The sequence below is a fragment of the Rhincodon typus genome, chromosome 10 (genome assembly GCF_021869965.1).
Source record: "Rhincodon typus isolate 14 chromosome 10, sRhiTyp1.1, whole genome shotgun sequence".
Lineage (NCBI taxonomy): Eukaryota > Metazoa > Chordata > Chondrichthyes > Orectolobiformes > Rhincodontidae > Rhincodon > Rhincodon typus.
This window is the reverse complement of record NC_063341.1, coordinates 32,094,159-32,119,219: the sequence shown is the minus strand read 5'-3', so window position 1 is coordinate 32,119,219 and position 25,061 is coordinate 32,094,159. Positions and strand designations below refer to the sequence as shown.

General features: G+C 40.7%; 1 protein-coding gene across 6 annotated transcripts in view; it reads left to right on the top strand.

Moving 5' to 3' along the window:
* Positions 1 to 24,293, top strand: part of LOC109926855 (UDP-glucuronic acid/UDP-N-acetylgalactosamine transporter) — a 45,671-nt gene extending 21,378 nt beyond the window's left edge. The window contains exons 8-11 of one of the 6 annotated variants that reach the window (XM_048602430.1): positions 7,452 to 7,544; positions 18,772 to 18,839; positions 19,344 to 19,438; positions 23,925 to 23,945. In XM_048602430.1, the coding sequence (XP_048458387.1) occupies positions 7,452 to 7,544; positions 18,772 to 18,839; positions 19,344 to 19,437 (255 nt within the window). In that variant the 3' untranslated portion in view covers position 19,438; positions 23,925 to 23,945. Of the gene's footprint in view, positions 1 to 7,451; positions 7,545 to 18,771; positions 18,840 to 18,897; positions 19,049 to 19,343; positions 19,439 to 23,344; positions 23,892 to 23,924 lie in introns of those variants that run through there. The other 5 variants (XM_048602433.1, XM_048602435.1, XM_048602429.1 and 2 more) reach the window with 5 other exon arrangements.
* The last annotated feature ends 768 nt before the right edge of the window (positions 24,294 to 25,061 follow it).

Here is a 25,061-nt window from a genome sequence, read left to right as displayed (position 1 = left end):
CTTCTGAAGAAGGGTCCAGGCCCGAAACATCAGCCTTCCTGCTCCTCTTGATGCTGCTTGGCCTGCTGTGTTCATCCAGCTCTACACCTTGTTATCTCAGATTCTCCAGCATCTGCAGTTCCTACTATCTCTGACTGTAGTGAGACTAACCCATGGTGTTACAGGGTCTTGGTATTGGTGCATAAAGGACATAAAAGGTGTTCAGGCCCTAAAAGTATTAAACTCGTTATTGAGTCCTGAAGGCTGCAGGATCCCAAAGAGGAAAATAGCCTTCTTAATTTCCTACGTACCTCTTCAGTGAAGTCACATTTTTCCTATGGTGTGGTGGTCAGAATTTAATTGGCAAGCATGTCAATTCATGGAGATCCCACCTAGATGATCTTATTCCTGCTTAAGACTTGCTCATCTAAAATATGGACTATGTACACTGCCTTCCAGCTGTGGTCTAACTCAAGTGCTGTACAGCTCCACCATATCCTCCCTGATCTTATAATCTGTGCCATGACTGATAAGGGAAAGCATCCCATATGCCTGTTTAACTGCCCTAATAACGTATCCTGCCACCTTCGAAGATCTGTGGGCAAGCGCCTCAAGATTCCTCTGAGCTTCTTAGTGTCTTGCCATCTGTTGCCATGTTCCTTCTTTAAGTGCAGCATCTCGCATTTATCAAGGTTAAGTTCCATCTCCCCTTAATGCACCCATCTGACCAATCCATACATATTCTGTAACCTGACACCTTCTACCTCGCTGTCAACCATCCAGCAACACATGCATGTGTGCACACACACACATTCTCATCTACACCATTTAAAGATATCACAAGCAAGAAAGGGACCAAGCACTGATCCATGTGGTATCCCACTGCTTGCTAGGTTCCAGTCACACGAACAGCCTTCTATCACTGCTGTCTTTTCTGACAATAAGCCAATTTTGGATCCATCTTGCTGAGTTACCCTAGATCCCATGAGCTGTTTCCTTCTTTAACAGTTTCCCATTTGGGACCTTGTCAAAGGACTTGCTGAAATCCATACAAACTACATCAACTGCCCAACCCCATTCAAACACCTGGATGTTGCCTCCTGTTGAAATTCATGATGACTGTCCCTGATAAACCTTGCCTCTCTAAATGGAGATGAACTTTGTCCAATGTTTTTCCTACTACTGAGGTTAGACTCACTGGTCTGTAATTCCCTGGTCTATCTCTACCACCTTTCTTGTGAAGAGGAACTACATTAACACCACCCCTGTGGCTAGATATGATTTAAAAGTTTGTAATTTCCTCTTGCGTCCCCGCAGGTGACTGGGATACAACTCATCTGGACCTGGGGATATGCCAGCTTTTAAATCTATCAAATCTCCATACCTCAGTTCTTGCATCAATTTTTTCTAGAACTTCACAGTCCATTTTCTTGAATACTGTGCTTGTATCTCCTGAGTAAAGAAAGATTTGAAGTACTCATTTAACACTCTGCCACTATTCTCCAGTTTCACGGACAGATTGGCCCCTTGGTTATTCTCTTTCCCCTTGATTATACTTGTGGAAAATCTTGGGATTCTCCCTAATCTTGCCTGTTTTCTCGTGTCCCTCTTTGCTGTCCTAATTGCTTTCTTGAGTTTTCCCCCCCCCCGCACTTCCTACATTCTTCTAGGGCTTCTGCTTTGTTCCCTTTGTACCAGTTTTACGCAGAGTAGAATTTCTAGGATGACCTTTAGTTTAGAACCTACAGCAGTAAACTGCTGACTTAGAATTTCACATTTCCCTCGCCTCTGCAAAATCTACCATTTCTCTTGTGAAAGTGTGTGCAAAGCACTCATTTAAAAAAATTGGCATTTTCTTCTTTGTTATTACCCTGTTTTTTGAGTGGTATAGAAAGTGTATCCATAGTGTTCAATTTTAAGATTCTGGTCCACTGAGTGGAAACTCTTGAGATTAAATGCATGGCCGATTGGGTGGTAACACAGATCATAATCTTTGACTGTATATAGTGAAGGGAAACTTAAAACTAGTTCTTAGAAGTTACAGAATGTTGCAATCATTTTCAGTTGTTCTAGTTTTCAGTATTTGAGAGATTTTTAAAAATATGCTTTATATAATTTTTAAAAATCTCTTACCTTTTTGAGTTTTTTAAAAAAAAAATGTTTTTTGAGTTATTTCTCCCAGATACTTTTATCTTGGAACTCAAATCTTCAAGTTTCAAAAATGATTTGCACAATGTCATGTAGCAATTGTAGCAACTGCTGTTGCACGTTCTTTGTGAAGGCCAGACAGCTGAATCCTATCAATATTGATTAAGGCTCAAAATCAAGATGAATCCACTAACTTCAGATGTTTCTTGCACTGTATTAAAGTGACATTAGTATTAGGTTATTTTAGAAACTGCATGGAAGACAAGATATTTAGGAGATCGTAGTAGACAGGTGGCAAATTCAGGTTAATGTGTGCATAACTCAATGTACATGATGCATATTGTGAGATGAAACAAAGAATGGGAGCAAATCGAATTGTTTGAAGACTGGCATTTATGATGATGGGGACCTCGGAAGGGAAGGCTGGGATTGGGCATCCTCTTGGCACTTATAGCTGAAGATACTTGTGAATACTTCAAGAATTTCCCATGCAGAGGAAATGCTCTTTTCGACCATTCACCCTATCAAACTTCAAAACGTTTTAAGTCGTCTCTTCTTGAAATGGTCTCATCTCAAATTTCACCCAGTTGTAATCTCCTTGTTTAACATCTTACTGTGAATTAACTTGCGGTTTCTGAAGTTTTAACTCATTTTCTGTAATGGGATAGTATAGCTTCTCACTTTCAATTGTAGTCTTACCTTGCATTTTCAAGAACTTTAGCGTAACCACTTTTTCACTTTGCACCTACTTATAAAACCCCAGGTGAAAGTGTTCTTTAAAAATGGCTTTTTTGTGATTGAATTTTTTAAACAGTTATTCATTTACAGTTCTGGGTGTCTCCATGTCTTTGTAGTGAGTTTAGAAATATAGAAAATGGGAGCAGCAGTAGGTTGATCAGACCACTGAACCCACACTGCCAGTCAGCATGTCATAGCTGATCCTCTCTCAACACCATGCTTGTATATGCTACTAATCTTTGGTTCTTCTCTCAATGCATAACTCCCATTAAGTTGTGTGCTCGCATTAAGTTGATTGTGCCTCTGCCAATTATGTTCTCCAAATCTATGTTATTGTCTTTTTTACAAAATTGGCTGATTTTTGATCTTGGGTGTGTGTACCAGAATTCACAACGCTCAAAACGATTTTTATATATCCAGCTTTAACCTCTGAAACACACTATTTCTTACTCCTCTCTGCAGCACCTGATTACCTGACCCTTTGATTCCCCTGTCTGTTGGCCAACTTTTCTACACTCTACCCTACTACATACCTTCTTTTTAAAATAAATTTCCAGCTGTCACCTCATCATGAAGTTCCATATCCACTGCACGTCTTAGATTCCTTTTACCTGTTTAAATAGTCTGTTTAGAAAAATCAAAACTCTTAGATTTGTTAATCATGCCTTTAATAAATCCATTCTGTTTGTCTTTGAATTACCAAAGCAGGTCTAAATATTCATCTGATTTCATCTTGAATAATGGATCCCAAATGATTTCCCACAGCTGATGTAACACTAACTGGCCTACGGTTGTTTCATTGATATTTTCCCTGAACGTAGTTGTGTTAGCAATCCTCTGCTTCCTTGACACAGGCTGTATGTCTGAAGACTGAAAAAGTTCCATTCTACTACATTCAGTATCTTAGATTACGGTGACTTGACAATTTTGAGTTCCTTCTTAAAACTCAATTTTTTGTTAGTCTTTCAACAGTGCGATATCTTTTTATTAATTACTATATTAACCTTTGAGAATTTTCAAACTGATTAGTTATTTCCCTTGGAATGCTTTAACATTGAGTAACTGAGTTAGAGATTTTTGCATCTTTTAAGGAAATGTGAATAAATGTTTGAATCTGTGGCTGATATTGGCTCTAGGAGGAATGCAGGGAAGTAGTTAATTTTGCAGCCCAAGGGTATCAATGTGGACTTCAAACTCCAAAATCTCCCCTCCCCCGACCGCATCCCAAAACCAGCCCAGCTTGTCCCCGCCTCCCTAACCATTCGGCCCACCTCCAGCCCTACCCCCAAGTCCTACCCACTAACCTCATCCCGCCTCCTTGACCTGTCCGTCCTCCCTGGACCGACCTATCCCCTCCCTAACTCCCCACCAACATTCACCTTTTACTGGCTCCAACCCCGCCTCTTTGACCTGTCTGTCTCTTCTCCACCTATCTTCTCCATTTTATCCATCTTCTGTCCGCCTCCCCCTCTCTCCCTATTTATTTCAGAACCCCCTTCCCCTCCCCCATTTCGGAAGAAGGGTCTCGACCCGAAATGTCAGCTTTCCTGCTCCTCTGATGCTGCTTGGCCTGCTGTGTTTGTCCAGCTCTGCACCTTGTTGTCTCCGATTCTCCAGCATTGGCAGTTCCTACTATCTCTAGTTAGTTTTGTAGTTGGTTTGGCTATGATGGGACATCATCTTTAATAAATGTTTTAGCTTTCTCACTGCTCATCTGTCAAGAGCATTTTACATGTGAGTAATTTACTGCAAGCAGATTTAATTATTTAACTGCTTCTGTACCAACTCTGCGTAATACAGAGCAAAGATGCAGATTTTGATTCATAACGTACTTTATGTACTGCTTCTTTTAAATGTTTTGGACAGAGGATATTGGTTTGTGCAATAATTTTTAATAGCAAGTGTAATGAGGTATAATGTGTAAAAGCAAAATAAGTATGCTTTTTGGAATGTAATTGATGATGTTGGAGGTTGATCATCTCAGTCCTAGGACACTATTCCTGAAACTAAATATTTTCCTAAAAACCTGTTTAGAGATATTATTACACACCTCTGAAGCAGGTGAGACTTGAGTTCAGAAGTAGAGATACTGTCACTGCACCACAAGAGCCCCAAAAGCCTACTGCACATGGTATTCCCAGGTAGCCTCCCATCCAAGGACTAACAAGGCTTGAGTCACAGATGTACAGCAAGGAAACAGACCCTTCTGTCCAACTTGTCTGTGCCGACCAGATATCCTAATTAAATCTAGTCCCATTTGCCAGCATTTGGCCCTTATCCCTTTAAACCCTTCCTATTCATGTACCCATCCAGATGCCTTTTAAATGTTGTAATTGTACCAGCCTCCATCACGACTTCTGGCAGCTCATTCCATACATGCGCCACCCTCTGCGTGAAAAAGTTTCCCCTTAGGCCCTCTTTAAATCCTACCCCCTCACCGTAAACCTGTGCTGTCTAGTTTGGACCAGGTTAGGAGAAAAGATCTTGACTGTACAGCTTATCCGTGCCCCATGATTTTGTAAACTTCTATAAGGTCACCCCTCGGCCTCTGATGCTCCAGTGGAAAAAAAGCGTCCCAGCCTATTCAGCCTCTGCTTATAGCTCAAATCCTCCATACCTGACAATGTCCTTGTAAATCTTTTCTGAACCATTTAAAGTTTCACAACATCTTTCTTATAGCAAGGAGACCAGAATTCCAAAAGTGGCCTAACCAATGTCCTGTACAACCGCAACATGACTTTGCAACTCCTATATTCAATGCACTGACTAATAAAGGCAAGTGTACCAAACACACTCTTCTTTACCCTGTCTCCACTTTCAAGGAACTATGAACCTGCACTCCAAAGTCTCTTTGTTTGGCAATGCTCTTCAGGACCTTACCATTCAGTGTATAAGTCCCACCCTGATTCGTCTTACCAACATGCAGTTCCTCTCATTTATCTAACTTAAACTCCCATCTGCCACTCCTTGCTCATTGGTCCATCTGTTCAAGGTCCCGTTATACTTTGAGATAATCTTTGTTGCTGTCCTCTAAACTACCAATTTTGGTGTCATCTGTCAAATTACTAACCAATTCGCATCCAAATCATTTATATAAATGACGCAAAGCAATGGACTGAGCAGTGATCTTTGTGGCATGCTGCAGGTCACAGGCCTCCAGTCCAAAAAACCCTTCCTCACCACCCTATGTCTCCTACCTTTGAACCAATTTTGTATCCAAGTGGCTAGTTCTCTCTGTATTTCGTGTGATCTGACCTTGTTAACCAGCCTACCATGTGAACCTTGTCAAATGTCTTACTGAAGTCCATATAGACGTCAAAAAAAAACTCAGTCAAGTTTGTGAAACATGATTTCCCACGGACAAAGCCATGCTGAATATCCCTAATCAGTCCTTGTCTTTACAAATACATTACATCCTGTCCCTCCAATTCCCTCCAATTTGCCCACTACTGATGTCAGGTTCACTGGTCTGTGGTTCCCTGGCTTTTCCTTACCACCTTTCTTAAATAATTAGCCAACCTCCAGCCTTCTGGCACGTCACCCATGGCAATCAATGACGCATCATCTGTTTAGCTTCTGAGATCAAATGAGATTGGGCACTTCAGACCTGTGTTACTACAGTTTGAAGGTAATATCAGCTGCTTCATCAATGATCTTCCTTTTATCATAGGTTCAGAAGTGGGATGTCTATTGATTATGTAATTCCTAACATCATTTGTGAATCCGTCCTTGCTGTGAATGCAGCAAAATCTGGACAAAATTCAAGGTCGCACTGACAAGTGGCAAATAATATTTGTGGTACAATTACAAGTACCACACATTGACCATTTCACAACAAGATAGTCTAACTGTCCCCACATGACATTCATGGCATTGCTATCATTGAATCTCCCATTGGCAACCTCCCAAGATGTTGACATTCAGCAGAGACTGAACTGAGCCAACTATATCAGCCTCTGAGACAACAAGGTGCAGAGCTGGATGAACACAGCAGGCCAAGCAGCACACCAGCTCCTCCAAATCTGTGATCTCTGCCACATAGAAAGCTGAGGACCGGAGATGTACCACAACAACCTGCAAGTTCCCTTCCAAACCACTCACTATTCTAACTTGAAAATGTATCCCTGTTCTTTCATTGCTCACTCGGGTTTTGTAACTCACTTTCAAAAGCACTGTGATTGTATCAGTATTCAGTAAAAGTCAGATATTGCTGGAAACAGCAATTTTCTGTTTTTATTTCCGATTTCCAGTATCCGCTGCTCCTGGTTTTTTGCTCAGTCGAAGTCACCCCTCGTTGCCAAGGTGATGTGCTGCCTTTTGCACAAATGCGATATTTTTTCCATCTTCCACAACAACCATGCATTTAGGTAATAAATACAACACCATTCATTTTCATGCTGAGTGTTTGTAATTGAATGGACTGATGTTGATTACATTTTGAATTCCATTCCTAAATGATTGAAAAGGCATCCTCCGTGCATACAATTCAAGCTTGGGCCTCAAAAGTGAAAGCCTGTTGTTACCGTATTGCCCCATTCCCTAATATTTGGATTGTGATCATACTGATTACTGTGGTTTCTTTGTAGGAGCTGGGTAAATATGGACTACTTTATTACAATGCCCTCTTTATGATTCTGCCTTCTTTGGTCATTGCATACTTCACAGGCGATCTTCAAAAGGTAAGCACTTTTCAAGCCAAAAACTTGATACAATAGTGTTTTTATTTTTATAGACCTTAACAATTTTGATCTTTAAGAAATCAACTCTTAAAATGAGTTCCACCCCTCAGCCTGTGCTACCAGAAGTTAAAGATACTGAGTGGAGTAAAGGGCCACTTCTGAACTGTACGATTTTTTTGTGCATCAGATTGCTCCCGATAGATTCTTTTGCTTCTAACCATTGTCCCTCCCTCACTTCCTTATTTTGCTTTCTTTCATCCATTCACGACCTATTTGCCATTACATCTCCCTTGACAGACCAGACTCTCAAATCTGTGTTGCCCTGCAGAAAATTCTTAATCCTGGAATACATCTGGAGTGCCTACCTGCAGTGTGGCACTGAGTCTGCTCGCGGACCAAATTTATGGTTTTGTTTGGTAGATAGTCTCTCTAGACTTGGACTCCACCCTACATAAGACTGATAATTGTTGAAGAGGGAACAACTGATGCACGCAGTCAAAAGCTGCCAAAACTATCTCTGAATAGCTCTGGACATGAAGCTATCAGTCATTGTGACCATAAGTTCTCAAATTCCCACTACATGCTACACCCAGCAATCTAGGTTGGTACTCACTCAGAGATAGTAAGTACTGCCGATGCTGGAGTCAGAGATAACAGTGTGGAGCTGGAGGAACGCAGCAGGCCAGGCAGCATCAGAGGTAATTGATTGTAGATGCTGCCTGGCCTGCTGTGTTCCTCCAGCTCCACGCTGTGTTAATCTAGGTTGGTAGATAGGTCTGACCCTACCACAGTCACTGTAAGCATCCTCTTAAACAATAACTGTTTCATCCCTTTTGGCTGGCACAAACCAGCTTTAAGTGGATGACTGAGGCATCTACAGCTGCTTTTGAACTCTAGGCAGATATTAGTGTGTGGACTGTTTGATAGTACAGGGAAACTAAACCAGCAATGATCGGTTTAATTCTCCACTGAGCTATAATTTAACAAAACTTAAGTCAGAATTCTGGCAACAGAGATTGCATCCTTGCACAGAGTTGAAAAGGAGGCTTCATGTAGAAACTCTAGTCAAAGCCAGCTATGAGAATGTAACAAATAGCAGAGGGGGAGGGTAGGCTATTGGGCCCCTTTAACTTGAACCACCTTTCAGTAAGTTCTTGGTTGAGCTAATGCAGAAATTCTTTAATGATACTGGAATACGTGAGCTACATGAAAGTTGGCATCAGCATTTTTGAACTTGAAGGTGTAGTTTGGCTTTGGATACTGAATAATGTGTTGCAAGCTTAGATCTACAGTAGTTTTAGTGTAGCTATTCCCAGATTTTCTATACAAGGATGTCTTTTTACCAAAAGAAAACCTTTGCAACTGCTGTTTGTAGTAATTATTTCATGTTGAGCTTATAGCAGAGAACTACATATTTGTGTAAAGAATTCCTAGAAAATATTGATAATACCATAGACTCCAGTTTGAATTTCAAAGACAGCTCAAAATGTTGTTCATATGTTTGAAAAAAAAACTGATAAAACAAGTGATCAGAGGTTCTTTTAGTTTACAAAGATATTTCAATCTCTCTTCTCCACCCCTCCTCACCCTTAGTTTTAAAGCGCATTCTTTCTCTTCCAAATAATTGACTTCACCATATCAACTCACTTTAAAGTCATTAGGTTCTCCACCATCCACCATGTCCTGCTTATAAAGGCATTCTTTTCCTCACATCCTCTAGTTCTTTACACGCTCTCCCACATTGACACAGCCTTCAAAGACCTACCAATTTCATTACTTAAATGGTACAGCAACAAAATTATCTAGTTAATTTACGGCTTAACGATATAACCATCTCCTGGATCTAGGTATAATAAAATTTGGCTGTTGTGTATGAGTGGAAATCCAATATCCATTACATCTTAATGACTTTGATTCTAACAACTTTCCAATTCACTTTGTTTTAATGACAACGCTTCGCTTTTGAGAAAAGCGATGATTTGCAGCGCTCTTTAGTCTTTGAGGTAACTAACTAATTGTCAAATCCATTTCATTTACACTCATCCACACCATAAAATTAATGTTTGAGTAACAGTGCACATACAAACTGAAATGAGAGCCAAACACTAACAATTGGTAACTTCCTTCATGGTTTGTTGAGTGGACAGAAACAAAACAATGCATCCTCTTGATTAAAATTGAAGGTACTGGAGAAACTGACGCAATGAAAAATATTGAAATGGTGTCTTTGACACTTGAGGAACGTTAATGTTTTTTAGTAACGTGAAGTGTAGCAAAATTAGGATCGTGGTGAATGTTGTGTTGATGGATTTTTGTTCAGTTTGCGTGTTATAGGTAACATGAAAATGTTTGGGCTTGAATCCTGAAATTATATCTGGTGTGGAGCATCTAGAATTTTTAAAAACATTTTCCCTCCCTTGAAGGACTCCCTCTTGAATTAACTCTTCACTAAAAAGGCAATAATTTTATGAACGGAAAGGAAAAGTGGAGGATTTTCTGCTCAGTATTACCCCTTTCTTTTCTGCCCCGGTGTTGGTGGACAAAAGGAGAGAGCCTGAAATTGGCTGCGTTGGTTTAATTTCAGTTTGAAATACAGTTGCAGGGTTATTCAAAAGTGATTATTTAAGTTGAATAGTACTTTAGTTGTATTCCCTCCTGTCTCAAAGCAGTTTTTTGGAATATGGATGGAAAGCACACGAACACTGGTTCATTTGTGAAAGGCGCTGTGCTTGTTGATGTTCTGACAGTAAAGAGTTATTGAAGTAATTACTCAGACTTGATGTCTGACCAGTTGGAATCTCCTCAAAAACTGTGTACCTTGTGGAAAGAGACCAGGGAGCCTGAGTAGAATAGAGCTTCTGTTTTAATACTGTAGAGTGGTTTAATTGAGCCTGCTTTTGGCAGGTTGTGGCAATGGAGGTTCAATGGCGGTTGAAAATGTTAGCATTTTCGAGAGTTATGATTTTAGAACCGTCTTGTTCTGCATGGCATTGCTAACTAAAGTCCCTTTTACCTTTTTTGAAACAGTTGCAGATTTTGGTTGCCAGATCCCTTCTCTCGTGAAATATTCAAAACCCTTGAAGTTTCCCAATTGAAAGTTTAGTTGCATGTTGGCCTGTTGCAACTTTGTAGAATAGGACAAGTTAGACAGTTTTATTTTTGGCCACAGCTTTGTTTGTAGCAGAAAATGACCTTAAGTGTTAGATACCATGAAAATTATTATAATTCCTTCTAATGTTCTTGATGAAGCATATGTCCAGTATGTTTGTCTAATATGGAGCATGCAAGACGCAGTGGGCATCTGCTATATTTACTTTGATTAATCATGTGATCATTGGTAATTTTGTACTGTTCTACGTGATCTCCTAGCTATGCATTTTGTGTTCGAGGAATAAACAGATGACCTGCTCTGGACCCATTTAGATTTGATTTGATTTGCATTTAAATTTGACAGGTACTTGGAACTTCAGTATCAGTGTTCCTACATACTGGGGACTGTAACCTAGAGAGAACAATAAAGTAAATGTTGCTGCGTGAGAATACGGGAATCACGCTATTTGGCGTTCAGAGATTTTCAAATTATCTTTTTGTTTACTCTGACCTTTCTGGGGTATTTAAAAACAGCATTTGGGTTTTACAAGGTATAATATGTGTATTTCATACCATACAGGGATTCCGATTCATTTCAAGCTAACTGACTTAGTCATAGGGTTGTACAGCATGGAAACAGACCCTTCAGTCCAACTCGTCCATGCCGACCAGATACTGTAAATTTGTCTAGTCCCATTTGTCAGCATTTGGTTTATATCCCTCAGAAGCTTTCCTATTCATTTTCCCATTCAGATGCCTTTAAATATTGTAATTGTAATTCTACCCACCACCTCCACTTCTTCCTCTGGCAGCTCATTCCATACACTCACCACCCTCTGTATGGAAAAAGTTGCCCCTTACGTCCGTCTTAAATCTTTCCCCTCTCGTCTTAAACCTATGCCATCTAGTTTTGGACTCCACTACCTTGAGGGAAAAGACCTTCGCTATTCATCCTATCCATGCCCCATGATTTTATAAACTTCTATAAGGTCACCCCTCGGCCTCTGCCCTAGGGAAAATAGCCCCAACCTATTCAGCTTTTCCCTCTAGCTCCAACCCTCCAATGATGATGTATCCTTGTAAATCTTTTTTGAACCCTTTCAAGTTTCACAACATTCTCCCTATAGTAGTAGAATGCATTATTCCATAAGTGGCCTAACTAATGTCCTATACCGCTGCAACTTGACCTCCCAGCGCCTGTACTCAATGCACTGACCGATAAAGGCAAGCACACCAAATGCCATCTTCACTATCCTTCTACCTATGACTATGCTTCCAAGGAATTATGAACCTGCGCTCCAAGGTCTCTGTTCAGCAACACTCCTCAGGTTCTTACCATTGAGTGTATAAGTTCTCCCCTGATTTGCCTTTCCAAAATGCAGCACCTCCCATTTATGTAAATTATACTCCGTCTGCCATTCCTTGGCCCACCAGCCCAACTGACCAATGTTCCATTGTACTCGGAGGTAACCCTATTGGCTATCTGCTCCACCACTAATTTTGGTGTCATCTGCAAACTTACTAACCATATCTACTGTGTTAGCATCCAAATCATTTATAAAAATGACACAAAGCAGTGGACCTAGCACCGATCCTTGTGGCACACTGCTGGTCTCAGGCCTCCAGTCCGAAAAGCCAATCTCTGCTACTACCCTCTGTCTCCTACCTTCGAGCCAGTTCTGTATCCAAATGACTGGTTCTCCCTGTATTCCATGTGGATCTAACCTTGCTGACCAGTCTACCATGGAGAACCTTGTCGACTATCTTACTGAAGTCCATATGGATCACATCCACTGCTCTGCCTTCATCAATCCTCTGTTACTACTTCAAAATGAAGTCTTTTTAAAAAAAAAAATCTGAGGATCCCAAAGGTAACCAATTTATACGTCAGGACTGTATTAATTTTTATATACATACAAAAAAAATCACCATTATTATGTGCCAAAGGAAGCCATTCAGCCCTTCGTGCCTGCACTGAATCTGTTATCTCCTGTGCCAATCTCCTGTCTTTTCCTCCTACCCTGCACACCATTGCCATCCAAAATAAAAATTGTGCCCTTTTGAATATCTCAATTAAACCAATTAAACCCCCATTACCCAACAACTCGCTATGTGAAATTTTCTTCCTCGCCATCTTGCTTTGTTTGAACATCACTTAAATCTGTGCCCCCTCATTCTTCCTTTTTGAGCAGAAAAAACTTCACATTATCTAGTCTGTACAGCCTGCTCATGGTTTTGAAACCCTCAAACAAATCTCTCAGCCTCCTTTTCTCTCAAGGGTGAATAGTCCCAACTTCAAAAACAAATAGCTGGAAAAACTCAGGTCTGGCTGCATCTGTGGAGAGAAAGTGGAGTTAACGTTTCAGGCCCAGTGACCCTTCAGAAATGAGTTGATAGGGAGGAGAATGTCACAAAGAAACCTGACTTTTACCAATAATTTTATATTATGTGACAGAAAAGATCCAGTTTGAGTTTTTTTAATAGAATATACAAAGAGGCAGCGGAGTAGTGATATTGTCTCCTGGAATCTCGTAGTGTGAAAGGGTTAGATGAGATGGAGTTTATAATGTGCTTCCAGGAGAGCTTTTAGTACCAGTACATAATTCTATGAAAGATGGGGCAGGGCTAATCCTAAAGAATGAAGCCAGTCAAGTGGTTGAAGTTTCAGTGGGTGAGCATTGTGATTGTAAATTACAAGATCATTATGGAAAGGGATAAGGATAGTGCAGAAATTAACTGTCCAAATTGGGGAAGTTTGATTTTAATATCACTAGACAGGATCTGACAAACATGGACTGGGAGCAGCTACTTGCAGAGAGTTCTGCATTTGAAAGTGGGAGTCTTTTTTGAAAGCAGTATAATGAGAATTCAGGGCCAGTGAGTTCCTCTGAGTGAAGAGCAAAGACAAAAACTCCAGGGAACCCTGGATGTCAGGAGATATCAAGAGTTTGATAAAGAGCAAGGAAGCCTATGTCACGTGCAGCACACTAAAAACAGGGTGGCCCTTCAAAACTATAGTGTGTGTTGGGGTTGCTTAAATAGGAAATTAGAACAGAAGGAGGGGCTATGTAAAATATTTGGCAGATAGGATGAAGGAAACCCCCAAGGCTTTTTAGTATGTTAAGAGTAAAAGGATTACTAGGGTAAGAGTGAGACTTGGAGACGAAAGGGGTGTGTTGCAGCCAATTGACTTGGGTGACGTCTAAATGAATACTTCTCGTCTGCATTTGCAGAGGAGTAAAACATTGTCGCCGAGGATGTTACTTAGGATGTTGAGGTTTTAAAACAACTTAAAATTAATGAGGAGGCGGTATGAGATGTTTTAGAGGGCATGAAGGAGTATAAAACTCCAGGGCTTGATGTATCCTAGCCTGCTGTGGGAGGCAAGGGAGGAGATTGTTTGCGCCTGGTGGATATATTTGATACTTTGCTGGCCACAGATGAATTGCCAGCTGACTAGAGAACAGCTAATGTTTTTCCTTTGTTCAAGAAGGGCAGCAGGGAATGGCCTTTTAAGTACAGACCAGCTAGTTTGATGTCAGTGATAGGGAAATTATTGACTGGGTTTGGGGGGAGGGGAGAGCACTCAAGTACAGGATTAATCAATATTTTGAAAAGCAGGGATTTTTCAGATAGTCAACATGGTTTTTATTGTGGGAGATCCTGTCTGACTAATTGAATATTTTCAAAAGATGGCTAAATATATTAATGAGAGTAATGCAGTTGATGTGGTTTATATGGGCTTCGGTAAGGCCTTTGACAAGATCCCAACTGGATGCCTGGTCCAGAAGATAAGATTCAATGAGATCCAAAGCAAGTTAGCAGACGAGATCCAAAATTGACTCTCAAACTGTGTTATCTCAAAACGTACAACCCTTTGAGTGAAGAAATTACTTGTCATATTTGAGGCATGTATAAAGTGGATAGTCAGAGACTTTTTCCCAGGGTGGAAATGACTATAACAAGGGGGCATAATTTTAAGGTGTTTGGAGGAAGGTGTAGGGGAGATGTCAGAGGTAGGTTCTTTACACAGAGTGGTGGGCGCGTGGAATGCGCTGCCGCCAGTGGTATGGAGTCGGATACTTTAGAGACTTGTAAGCGACTCTTGGATAGGCACATGGAGGATAGTAAAATGTAGGGTATGCAGGGTAGTTAGATCTTAGTAAGATAGAAGGTTGCCACAACGTCGTGGGCCGAAGGGCCTGTAGTGTGCTGTACTGTTCTGTGCTCTAAATAGGAGGCAAAGGATGATGGATGGTTACTTTTGTAATTGGAAGTTTGTGATCAGCGGTGCACCATAGGAATCGATGCTTGGACCCTTGCTGTTTTTCTACATTCAATTACTTGGATGTGAATATGGAAGGTATAATTAGTAAGTTTGCAGATGTTGCTAAAATTGGTGTTGTTGATGGTGAGAAGGATGATCCTGAGCTGGAGTCTGATATTGATCAGCTGATAAATTGGGCAGAACAATGGCAGATAGAAGAATTTTAATCCTGATAAGTGTGAGGTGATGCATTTTGGGAGGTCTAATAAGGGAAGGATTTACACAATAAATGACAGGTCTTTAGGGAATACTGAAGAACAAAGGGACCTTGGTATACAAGTCTATAGACCCTTGAAGGTGTCTGCATAGATAGACAGGAAGGTGAAGGTGTGTTGGATGCTTGCTTTCATTAGTTGGGGCGTAGAATATAGTAGCAAGAAAATCTCGTTACAACATTATAAAGCATTGTTTAGGCCACAGTTGGAATAACTGTATGCAGTTCTGGTCACCACACTGTTGGAAGGATGTGATTGCACTGGAGAGTCTGCAGAGGAGAATTACCAGGATATTGCCTGCATTGAAAAGTCTGTTGAGAAACTGGACAGATTAGATTTGTTTTCTTTGGAACAGAGGAGGCTGATGGAGCATTTGATTGAGGTGTACAAATTTGAGAGGCATAGACAAAGTAGATAGTGAGAATATTTGCCCCATAGCAGGTGTGCCTAAGACCAAAGGGCATAAATTTAAGGTGAGGGGTAAATGGTTTAGAGGAGATTGAGAATTTCTATTTTCACCCGGGGCTGATGGAAATATGGAATTTGCTGCCTGAGGGGGTGGTGAAAACAAGTAGTCTTGCAACATATAAACTTCTGGATGAATACTTAAAATGCCAGGGCCTAGAAGGCTATGGACCAAGTGCAGGTAAATGGGCTTGGGAATTAGTTTAGTTGATGCTTGTTGGTGGGCATAGGCATGGTGGGCTGAGGGCACTGGACACTGCAAAGGCTGTGACAACATTGTGGCAATAGTATAGTAGAGCAGCAACACTGGCACCAGCCCAGCATTGTGGTAAGTTGACAGGTATGCCCTGTATACAGAAGCAAGACAAATTCAACCTGGCCAATTACTGTTTCATCAATATACTGTCCATCATCAATAAAGTGATTTGAAGGGGTAATCAACAATGCTGTCAAGCAGCACTTGCTTAGCAATAACTGCTTAGTGACAATCAAACTTGCTTTCTGCCAGGGCCACTCAGCTCCTGACCTTATTACAATTAAAATATGGAGAAAAAGGAGCTGAGTGGTGAAGAAGTGAGGTGAACATTACATCAAGGCAGCATGTGACATCATGAAAACCTATCAAAACTAGAGTAGGGGGAATGCTTTCTGTTTGAAATCATACCTGACACACAGAATGTGGTGGTTGGAAGTCAGTAATCCCAGTCCGATGACATCCTCTGCAGGAGTTCCTCAGGATAGTGTCTTAGGCCCAACCACCTTCAGTTACTTTGTTAATAATTTTCGTTCCGTTATAAGGTTAGAAATAGGATCGTCTGATGATTGCTTACCGATCAGCGCTGTATGCAGCTCTTCATACTGAACAAAAAAATACAAGAACTACGGCTGCTAGAAATCAGAAACAAAATATGAAGTTAGTGGAAAATCTTCTGCAGGTCTGGCAGCATCTGTGGAGAGAAAACAGTTAACATTTCTGGTCCAGAGACGACTCTTCAGAACTCTGGGCCACTGGACCTGAAATGCTAACTGATTTCTCTCCACAGAAACTGCCTGACCTGAGATTTTCTTCCAATTTCTGATTTTGTTCCTCAAATACTGAAGCAGTTTGTCCAAATGCAACAACACCTGGAAAACAAAGGCTTAGGGTGTCAAGTGGCAAGTAACATTTGTGTGACAAATAATATTCATGCCACATAAGTGCCAGGCAATGGCCATCTCCAACAAGAGAGAATTTAGTCATTGTGTTGTGACATTCGATAACATTACCATCACTGAATCCCCAACTAGCAGTATTCTGGGGGTTACTGTTAATCAAAAGCTCACCTGGACTGGCTGTATAAATACAGTGGCTACGAGAGCAGGTTAGAGCCTAAGAATCATGGAGGGTGTAATTCCACTCCTGATACCCAAAGCCTGTTCACCATCTACAGAGTTCAGTGTGTGTTGGAATACTCCCTCATACCCAGATGATTGTAGCTCCAAAAAGAATCAAGAAGCCTGACATAATCCAGGCAAATAACCTGCTTGATTGTCACTGCATCCTTCCATACGCATGCTCAGTAACAGTAGTGTGTACCACAATATGTACTGCAAATATGCACCAAGGCTCCTTAGTCAGCACCTTCCAAACTCATGAACACTGCCATCTGGAGCAGCATGGGCAAAGCATCCAATGGAACACCACCTGCAAGTTCCTTTCCAAGGAGTTTGCCATCATGACTTGGCAGTCTGTTGCTTCTCCTTCAGTGTCACTGTAAACTCCTGGAACTCGCTCCTGAACAGCATTGTATGTGTTCCAACACCAAATGTACTGTAGCAGTTCACGAAGGCAACTTGCTGCCACCTTTTCGAGGGCTGTTGGGATAGGCAATAAATACTGGTCCAACCTCAACACTTCCATTCCATGAATGAATTAAGAACAAACCTATGCATGATCTGCTTTCTTGGCTTTTGAAAAGAAAAATAGGGATTCTTGCCATTTTTTATGTCTCATTGTCCATGTTTAACTTGCATTCAAAATTAAATTGTGGAATAATTGAATCCACTTTCTTTCCATTTCATAGCTACTTTTCTTTAATTACTTGTGGTTTTTCTTGCTGTTTTCTGACTAGTTTCCTTCCTTCCTGTATTGAGACTTTGAGCTACTTAATGCTGGGGTGTAGTTTTACAGTTACTAGTATTTGCTCCCTCATTCTTCTGCTTGCTGGATACGTAATTTGAACAGGGACTCTAGGCCCCGTCCACATCTCACTGAGTGAGATCATTTATTTCACCAAGGGCTGGGAATCAAATCTGGGCTGTATATGATTGTGATTTGCATCTCAGTGGATAAATTTGTTGAGCCATCAAGCAAACAGATGAGAAGAGATGAGAAACACTTCAGTTTGAGTATGGAATAATTGGATCTGTTCAGTAGAAAAACTGTTTGAGATGTGTTTAACATAATATTGCATTTTCCACAGTTTTAGAGATTAAAAGTTATAGGATGGTTAAGTCATGTAGCCCACATGCCTTCATTGCTCAGACTTTTGAGTATAAGAGTTGGGAAGTCATGTTGAGGTTGTACAGGACATGGGTAAGGCCTCTTCTGGAGTACTGTGTGCAGTTCTGGTCACCTAGTTAGAGAGTTCAGAAGAAATTTACCAGCATGTTGCCGGAATGGAAAGTTTGAGTTATAACGAGGCTGGACAGGCTGAGACTTCTTTCAGTAGAGCGTAGGAGGTTGAGAGGCGACCTTACACAGGTTTTTAAAATCATGAGATAGATAAGGTGAATGGCAGGTGTTATTTCCCTAGGATGTGGATTTCAAGACTGGGGGCATATTTTTTAAGGTGAGAAGAGAAAGATTTAAAAAGGACATGAGGGGCAACGTTTTTTTTTAAACAAAGGATGGTTCATTTGCGGAATGAACTTCTAGAGGAAGTGAACGATGCAGGTACAATTACAATGTTTAAAAGGCATTTCGATAAGTACATGAGTAAGAAACGTTTTGAGGGATATGTGCCCAACGCAGGCAGCTGGGATTAGTTTAGTTTGAGATTCTGGTCAGCATGGACTAGTTGGATTGAAGGGTCTGTTTCCATGCTGTATTCTCTGACTGTATTAAAGAAGCCATTGTTTTCCTTTCCAGGCAGTTAATTTTGAAGGTTGGTCAAATACCATATTTGTGATGCAGTTCTTGCTGTCCTGCGTAATGGGGTAAGTTTACTTTCTGTTTAAACTCCTGAAAATGATTGATGGTTCATGTGTTTTACAGAGGAAAAAAAATCACTTCTTCCAAATGAGTAGTTCCCAGTTGAACTCGTGCAAGAATAAATCCATGCATTACTCGTATAGTAATGCTGAACTGTGCAGACCAAGAAGGTTCAAGATTCAGATCTCCGTATTGGGACAACTACTCACTTAGGGTAATAAAAGGATGATTTAATTAGTCATTGTTTCCCTGACCTGAAAAAAGAGGGGTTAGAAATGAGGGAAAACAAGCCAGCTGGTTTGTAACTTCTGATGTCTATACAATGACCCGCTAGTGGAAAAAATGTGAATATAGTTATTGGCATCGGGCAAGGTCTGCTGGATGCCATCCAGAATTGGATTTAATACTGAGGTTCATTCCTAACCTTTCATTTGTAGGACTGTATGCCTGAGTGCCAGTAGTATATTTAATTTGGAAAACACATTTTCTGTTTCTTTGATGTTCTGCAGTACTAATTGTGCTCCTAGAACAGAAGTCCAACTCTTCTACCTTGAGAGTCAGTCTGTCCTCATCATTTGGCCCTCTAAGTCCAGATATCTTTAAGGTAAATCTGCATGACACTCTTTCCTGAGGCCAGTTTATCCTTCTAGTAAGATGCCTAAAAGTAATCCAGATTGGTCTAATCCAGTTTCAATATAACTGAATCATAATCTCCCCTAACTTGCATTCCAGTCTGTTCAAGGTAAAGGCCAACATTTCATTAACTTTTTTGATTTGCTTTCTGCAACTATAACTTTAACTTATTGCCACACTGAATTCCACTTGCCCTTTTTACTTGCACATAAAATATACACACAACAACATAAGCAAGCTGTGAATAGTGTCATCTGAGACTTATTACATAATTGCATAGGTAATAAATGATATAGCATAGATAGAGGGATGACTGAGAAATAGAGAGCTGTAGAAGTAAATGAAACTTTGTGACACTTTGTGTACAATACAAGGAAGGTCACAAATGAATAGAATATGGAAAATAATATCAGCCATACTAGAAAGAAGGTGGTACATTTATATTGCTTTTTATTCATTCATGGGATGAGGGCATCACTGATGAGGCCAGTATTTATTGCCCATCTTGCCTAGTTAAGAGACGACCACATTGCTGTGGGTCTGGAGTCACATATAGGCCAGACCAGGAAGGGGTAGCCGTTTCCTTCCCTAAAGGACATTAGTGAACCAGATGGGTTTTTCTGACAATTGACCATGGATTCACGGTCATCGTTACACTCTTAATTCCAGTTTTTTAAAATTAAATTTAAATTCCACCATCTGCTGGGGTGGGATTTGAATTCAGGTCCACAAAACATTATCTGGGTCTCTGCATTAACAGTCCTGCGATAATACCACTAGACCATTGTTTCCCCAGGATGATGCCACCTGCAAAACATTTGTGATTAGTGATTTTTGAGTATGGGAGTTAGGACATTATGTTGAGGCTGTACAGGACGTTGGTGATTTCTCTTCTGATGTACTGTGTCCAGTTCTGGTTGCCCTGTTATAGGAAGATTTCTACTAAGCTGGACAGGGTTCAGAAGACACTTGCCAGGATGTTGCCAGGAATGGAAGGTTTGTGTTATAGGCAGAGGCTGGATGGGCTGGGATGTCTTTCACTGGAGCATTGAAGGGTGACCTTAGAAGTTTATAAAATCATGAGGGGTATGCATAAGGTGAATGGCAGGTGCCTTGTCAGTAGAATGGGGGATTACAAGACTGGAGACATGTTTGTAAGGTGAAAGGGAAAATACTTTTTTTAAAGAAAAATGCAGGTACAGTTAATTTTATTCATTTATTCATTAATGGGATGAGGAAGTTGCTGGCTAGGCACCATTTTATTGTCCATCCCTAATTACCCGGAGTGCAGTTATGAGTCAACCACATTGCTGTGTGTCTGGAATCACATGTAGGCCAGACCAGGTAAGGATGGCAGTTTCCTTCCCTAAAGGACATGAGTGAACCAGGTGGGTCTTTTCCCGACAATCGGCAATGGATTCATGGTCATCATTAGATTCTTAATTCCAGATATTTTATTGAATTCAAATTCCACCATCTGCCATGGCGGGATTCAAACCTGGGTCCCCAGAATGTTATCCAAGTCTCTGGATTAACAGTCCAGCGACAATACCGTTAGGCCATTGCCTCCCCATTACAGCATTTAAGACATTTAGGTAAGTTCATGAATAAGAAATGTTTGGAGGGATATAGACTAAGTGCAGGCAGGTGGAACTAGTTTAGTTTGGGCTGGTTGGACCGAAGGGTCTGTTTCCGTGCTGTATGACTCTGATTCACTTTTTGAAGATAAGTCACAGCTATAATGTAGAGAAAAGTAGCAGTCAATTTGCATGCAGCAAGCTACCACAAAATAATGAAATAAAGATAATCTCTTTCATTGACACTGACTGAATAATTAATATCATCCAGAACTTTGGAGTGAACAGTAAAACTATAGACTCTCTAATTTTCAGCAGAGATGGCTTAATACTTCTGAATGACAGCAACTCTGACAAAGCAGTACTTTCTTAATGTATGAATCTGGATTATCTGCTTAAATCCATGAGGTGGCATTTATGTCCCCAGCCTCTGACTCTGAGGAGTAATTTAAGATTATCACCTTAGAGTTTGCTGCAAGATACAAGACTGACTTCCTAGCTGATGACATCATCAGAGCAGTTGTGGAAGATATTGTTATCATAATCCTGTTTTTAAAAAAAATTCTTAAATGCAGAATGCAGCACTGAATTAGAAAAAAATTGTATCTGATTTTGCTTTTTTTAGTTCACTTCTATCTTGAATAGTTTTATGCCAAGCAGTATAACATATACACATGAAAATGCTGGAAGTGCTGAGCAGGTAATGCATCGCCTGTGGAGAGAGGAGCAGTTGGTTTTCAGATCTGGGGCCGCTCATCAGAACTGAAAAATCTCGTTGTATGTAAGCAGAGAGGCAGGAAGAATAGTGTGGAAGGAAAGAAATTTAATCACAAAAGGAATGAGTGCAGTGCAAAAAGGAGTGTTAATGGCACAAGTACATGATCAAGAGGAGCTATAAATGGCAACAACAGAGTCATTCCCAGCAGCTGTTGTGAACAAAAATAGGAGCAGTGGTTATGATCTGAAATGATTGAACTTGGTGTTCAACTCTATCAGTGTAAAACATCTAATAGAATCTCACCTTTCAATCATTGAAGCTTGCATCAAGGATCAGTGAAATAGTGCGACAGGTTGTGGATATAGAGGTAGGTCATGGTTAGGAGTGCAGCAGAGAATTAAGTTGGTAAATGGTAAAAGGGCTCATAGGACTGGCTGCGTGCTGTGAATTGATGCCCAAAAATTAAAACAGTAAGAATGAGAAAAGTCTCAAATTAATGTTAACATCATTTGGCATTATGATATAGATGTAGACACTCATTTATTCTGAAGTGACTAAATATGGAATCTACATAATGCAACATCAATATCTAAATAGTGAAATAAAACCGTAATTTAGAAAGTTACTTAACAATTTGGCCTACTTTTGACCTGCAATGGGGCAAGATCCTGAAGGCAGAAACTGGCAAGTTCATACCCGGAAAATCCATCCGTGCTTAAGAAACTGAGGGCGTAGAAATTGATGGAGCAGAATTATTACTTTCTGTACTCATTATGTTGATAGCAATCACTTATTTATAATTCAGGAATTCTATACTTCTGTCATGCCGTCTTTGGTGACATTAAACCAAAAGACAGTCCGTCCGTCCGTCCATCCCTCCTCTCCTCTCCAGCATGTAAAAGATGCCACAGGACTGTTCAGAGGAGTCTTTCCTACTGCAGTCATCACAGTATTTGTGACTGGCCCAATTAAATATCACTGACCTCAGCATTGTGCAATCTTCAGCAAACATTATCACTTCTGATTTTATGAAAAAACAATATGTATGCTTCAAAAGTAATTACGATGAATTGCTGCCGAAGTGAAGATTCTTTATTCAGTCTGTCTGCCGCTGTCATCTTTTGATCAGTCCTTTTAAGAGCTCAGATTGCTTCCACTTTCATCGCCACAAATAGACCCTTAATTAGCAGCACCATGCATCTGTATTATATGGCTCATATGCTCCTGATATAACTTAAATCTACAGTCAAACTACTGGATGAATTCCACATTGTCTAAAATATTTCCCATATCCATAATTTTGCACTTTACTGAACATGTAGTGGCAGCCATTGCTAGGGTTTTGGCTAGAAGTTGAGGCAGTGTTGTGTGTGTAAATATTTGCATTTCTAGATTTTCATATATAGTACACACAGCAAATCAAGGGAAGTATCTGTTTTTGTTCTTCATTCCTTCAGTTGTAAAGTTCCATGTATAGCAGTAGCCATCTTGCACATCGCCTGTGTCATCAATCTTCATGTATGAGATGAGACCATTTAGACCAGCAAACATTCATAGCTAAATTTTCTTTCCCTTGTTTTAGACATGCCATCTGAAGTTTTGAATATGCATTCACCAATGAGATGCTTACCTTCCAGGCAGACTGAGGGTATTAATGATGTTTGCAGGGCTTCCTACTGGTGTTCTGCCTGATAAATGGATCTTGAAAACTATTAAGTTTGCTTGGATCTGCTGCTGTCAATAGAGTTTGAGAAATGATATGATTTGGACTCTGAGTATGATGTATTGGTTACTTGCCACTTATTCACAATGTCTCATTTGGCAAGGTTTTGAAAAAAATTATGTGCTGCAGGTAAGCACTAAGTGCTGCTGTCACTATAAATGTGTGAATATGGAGGCTGGTATTGGAGAGGGTTTGGGTGGTGGTTATGAATGTGAACAGTTCAGCTACGGACCCTTTCACTTCAGTGCTAGATATATCTCATCTGAAAGAAATGTAATTTAAATGGATAACGCATCAATGACTGACAAGGATTGTTCTGCTTCTGAATTTATAAGTTGTAAAAATTGCTTTTCAGTATGGAACAAATTTTTGTATGATTGTAAAACAATCCAGAATACTTTCTTAACTTTCATTTCACAGTTCTGTTTTCTTTCTGTAGGTTTATTCTCATGTTTTCTACTGTATTGTGCACTCAGTATAATTCTGCACTTACTACCACAATTGTTGGCTGTGTTAAGGTAAGACAAGACAACAAATTTTAAAGAATCAGTAATACCTTTTCAGTCTCCTTTCTGACAGTGATGGTTTGAGCTAGTTATGCTGTAATTCTATAGCCATTGTAGTGTTCCAGTATCAAGTGCTAATGATGTGGAAAGTAGAAGCAAATAATCTAGTTACTTCACCATAGTGATGGTAAAGTATGCATAGCTAAGTCTGAAAGCAGCTCCATGCTCATTTAGCGATTGTCACTGAAAAGCTAAGTATATTATCTCTTTCAGAGATAGTAGGAACTGCAGATGCTGGAGAATCTGAGACAACAAGGTGCAGGGCTGGATGAACACAGCAGGCCAAGCAGCAGCATAGGAGCAGAGAGGCTGACGTTTCGGGCCTAGACCCTTCATCAGAAAAGGGGGAGGGCAAGGGGGTTCTGAAATAAATAGGGAGAGAGTGGGAGGCGGATAGAAGATGGATAGAGGGGAGAGGATAGGTGGAGAGGAAACAAACAGGTCGAAGAGGCGGGGATGGAGCCAGTAAAGGTGAGTGTAGGTGGGGAGTTAGGGAGGGGACAGGTCAGTCCAGGGAGGACGGACAGGTCAAGGGGGCGGGATGAGGTTAGTCGGTAGGAGATGGGGGTGCGGCTTGAGGTGGGAGGAGGGGATAGGTGGGAGGAAGGACAGGTTAGGGAGGCGGGGACAAGCTGGACTGGTTTTGGGATGCGGTAGGTGGAGGGGAGATTTTGAATCTTGTGAAATCCACATTGATACCATTGGGCTGCAGGGTTCCCAAGCGGAATATGAGTTGCTGTTCCTGCAACCTTCGGGTGGCATCATTGTGGCACTGCAGGAGGCCCAGGATGGACATGTTGTCTGAGGAATGGGAGGGGGAGTTGAAATGGTTCGCGACTGGGAGGTGCAGCTGTTTATTGCGAACTGAGCGTAGGTGTTCTGCAAAGCGGTCCCCGAGCCTCCGCTTGTTTTCCCCGATGTAGAGGAAGCCACACCGGGTACAGCGGATGCAGTATACCACAATGGCAGATGTGCAGGTGAACATCTGCTTGATGTGGAAAGTCTTCTTG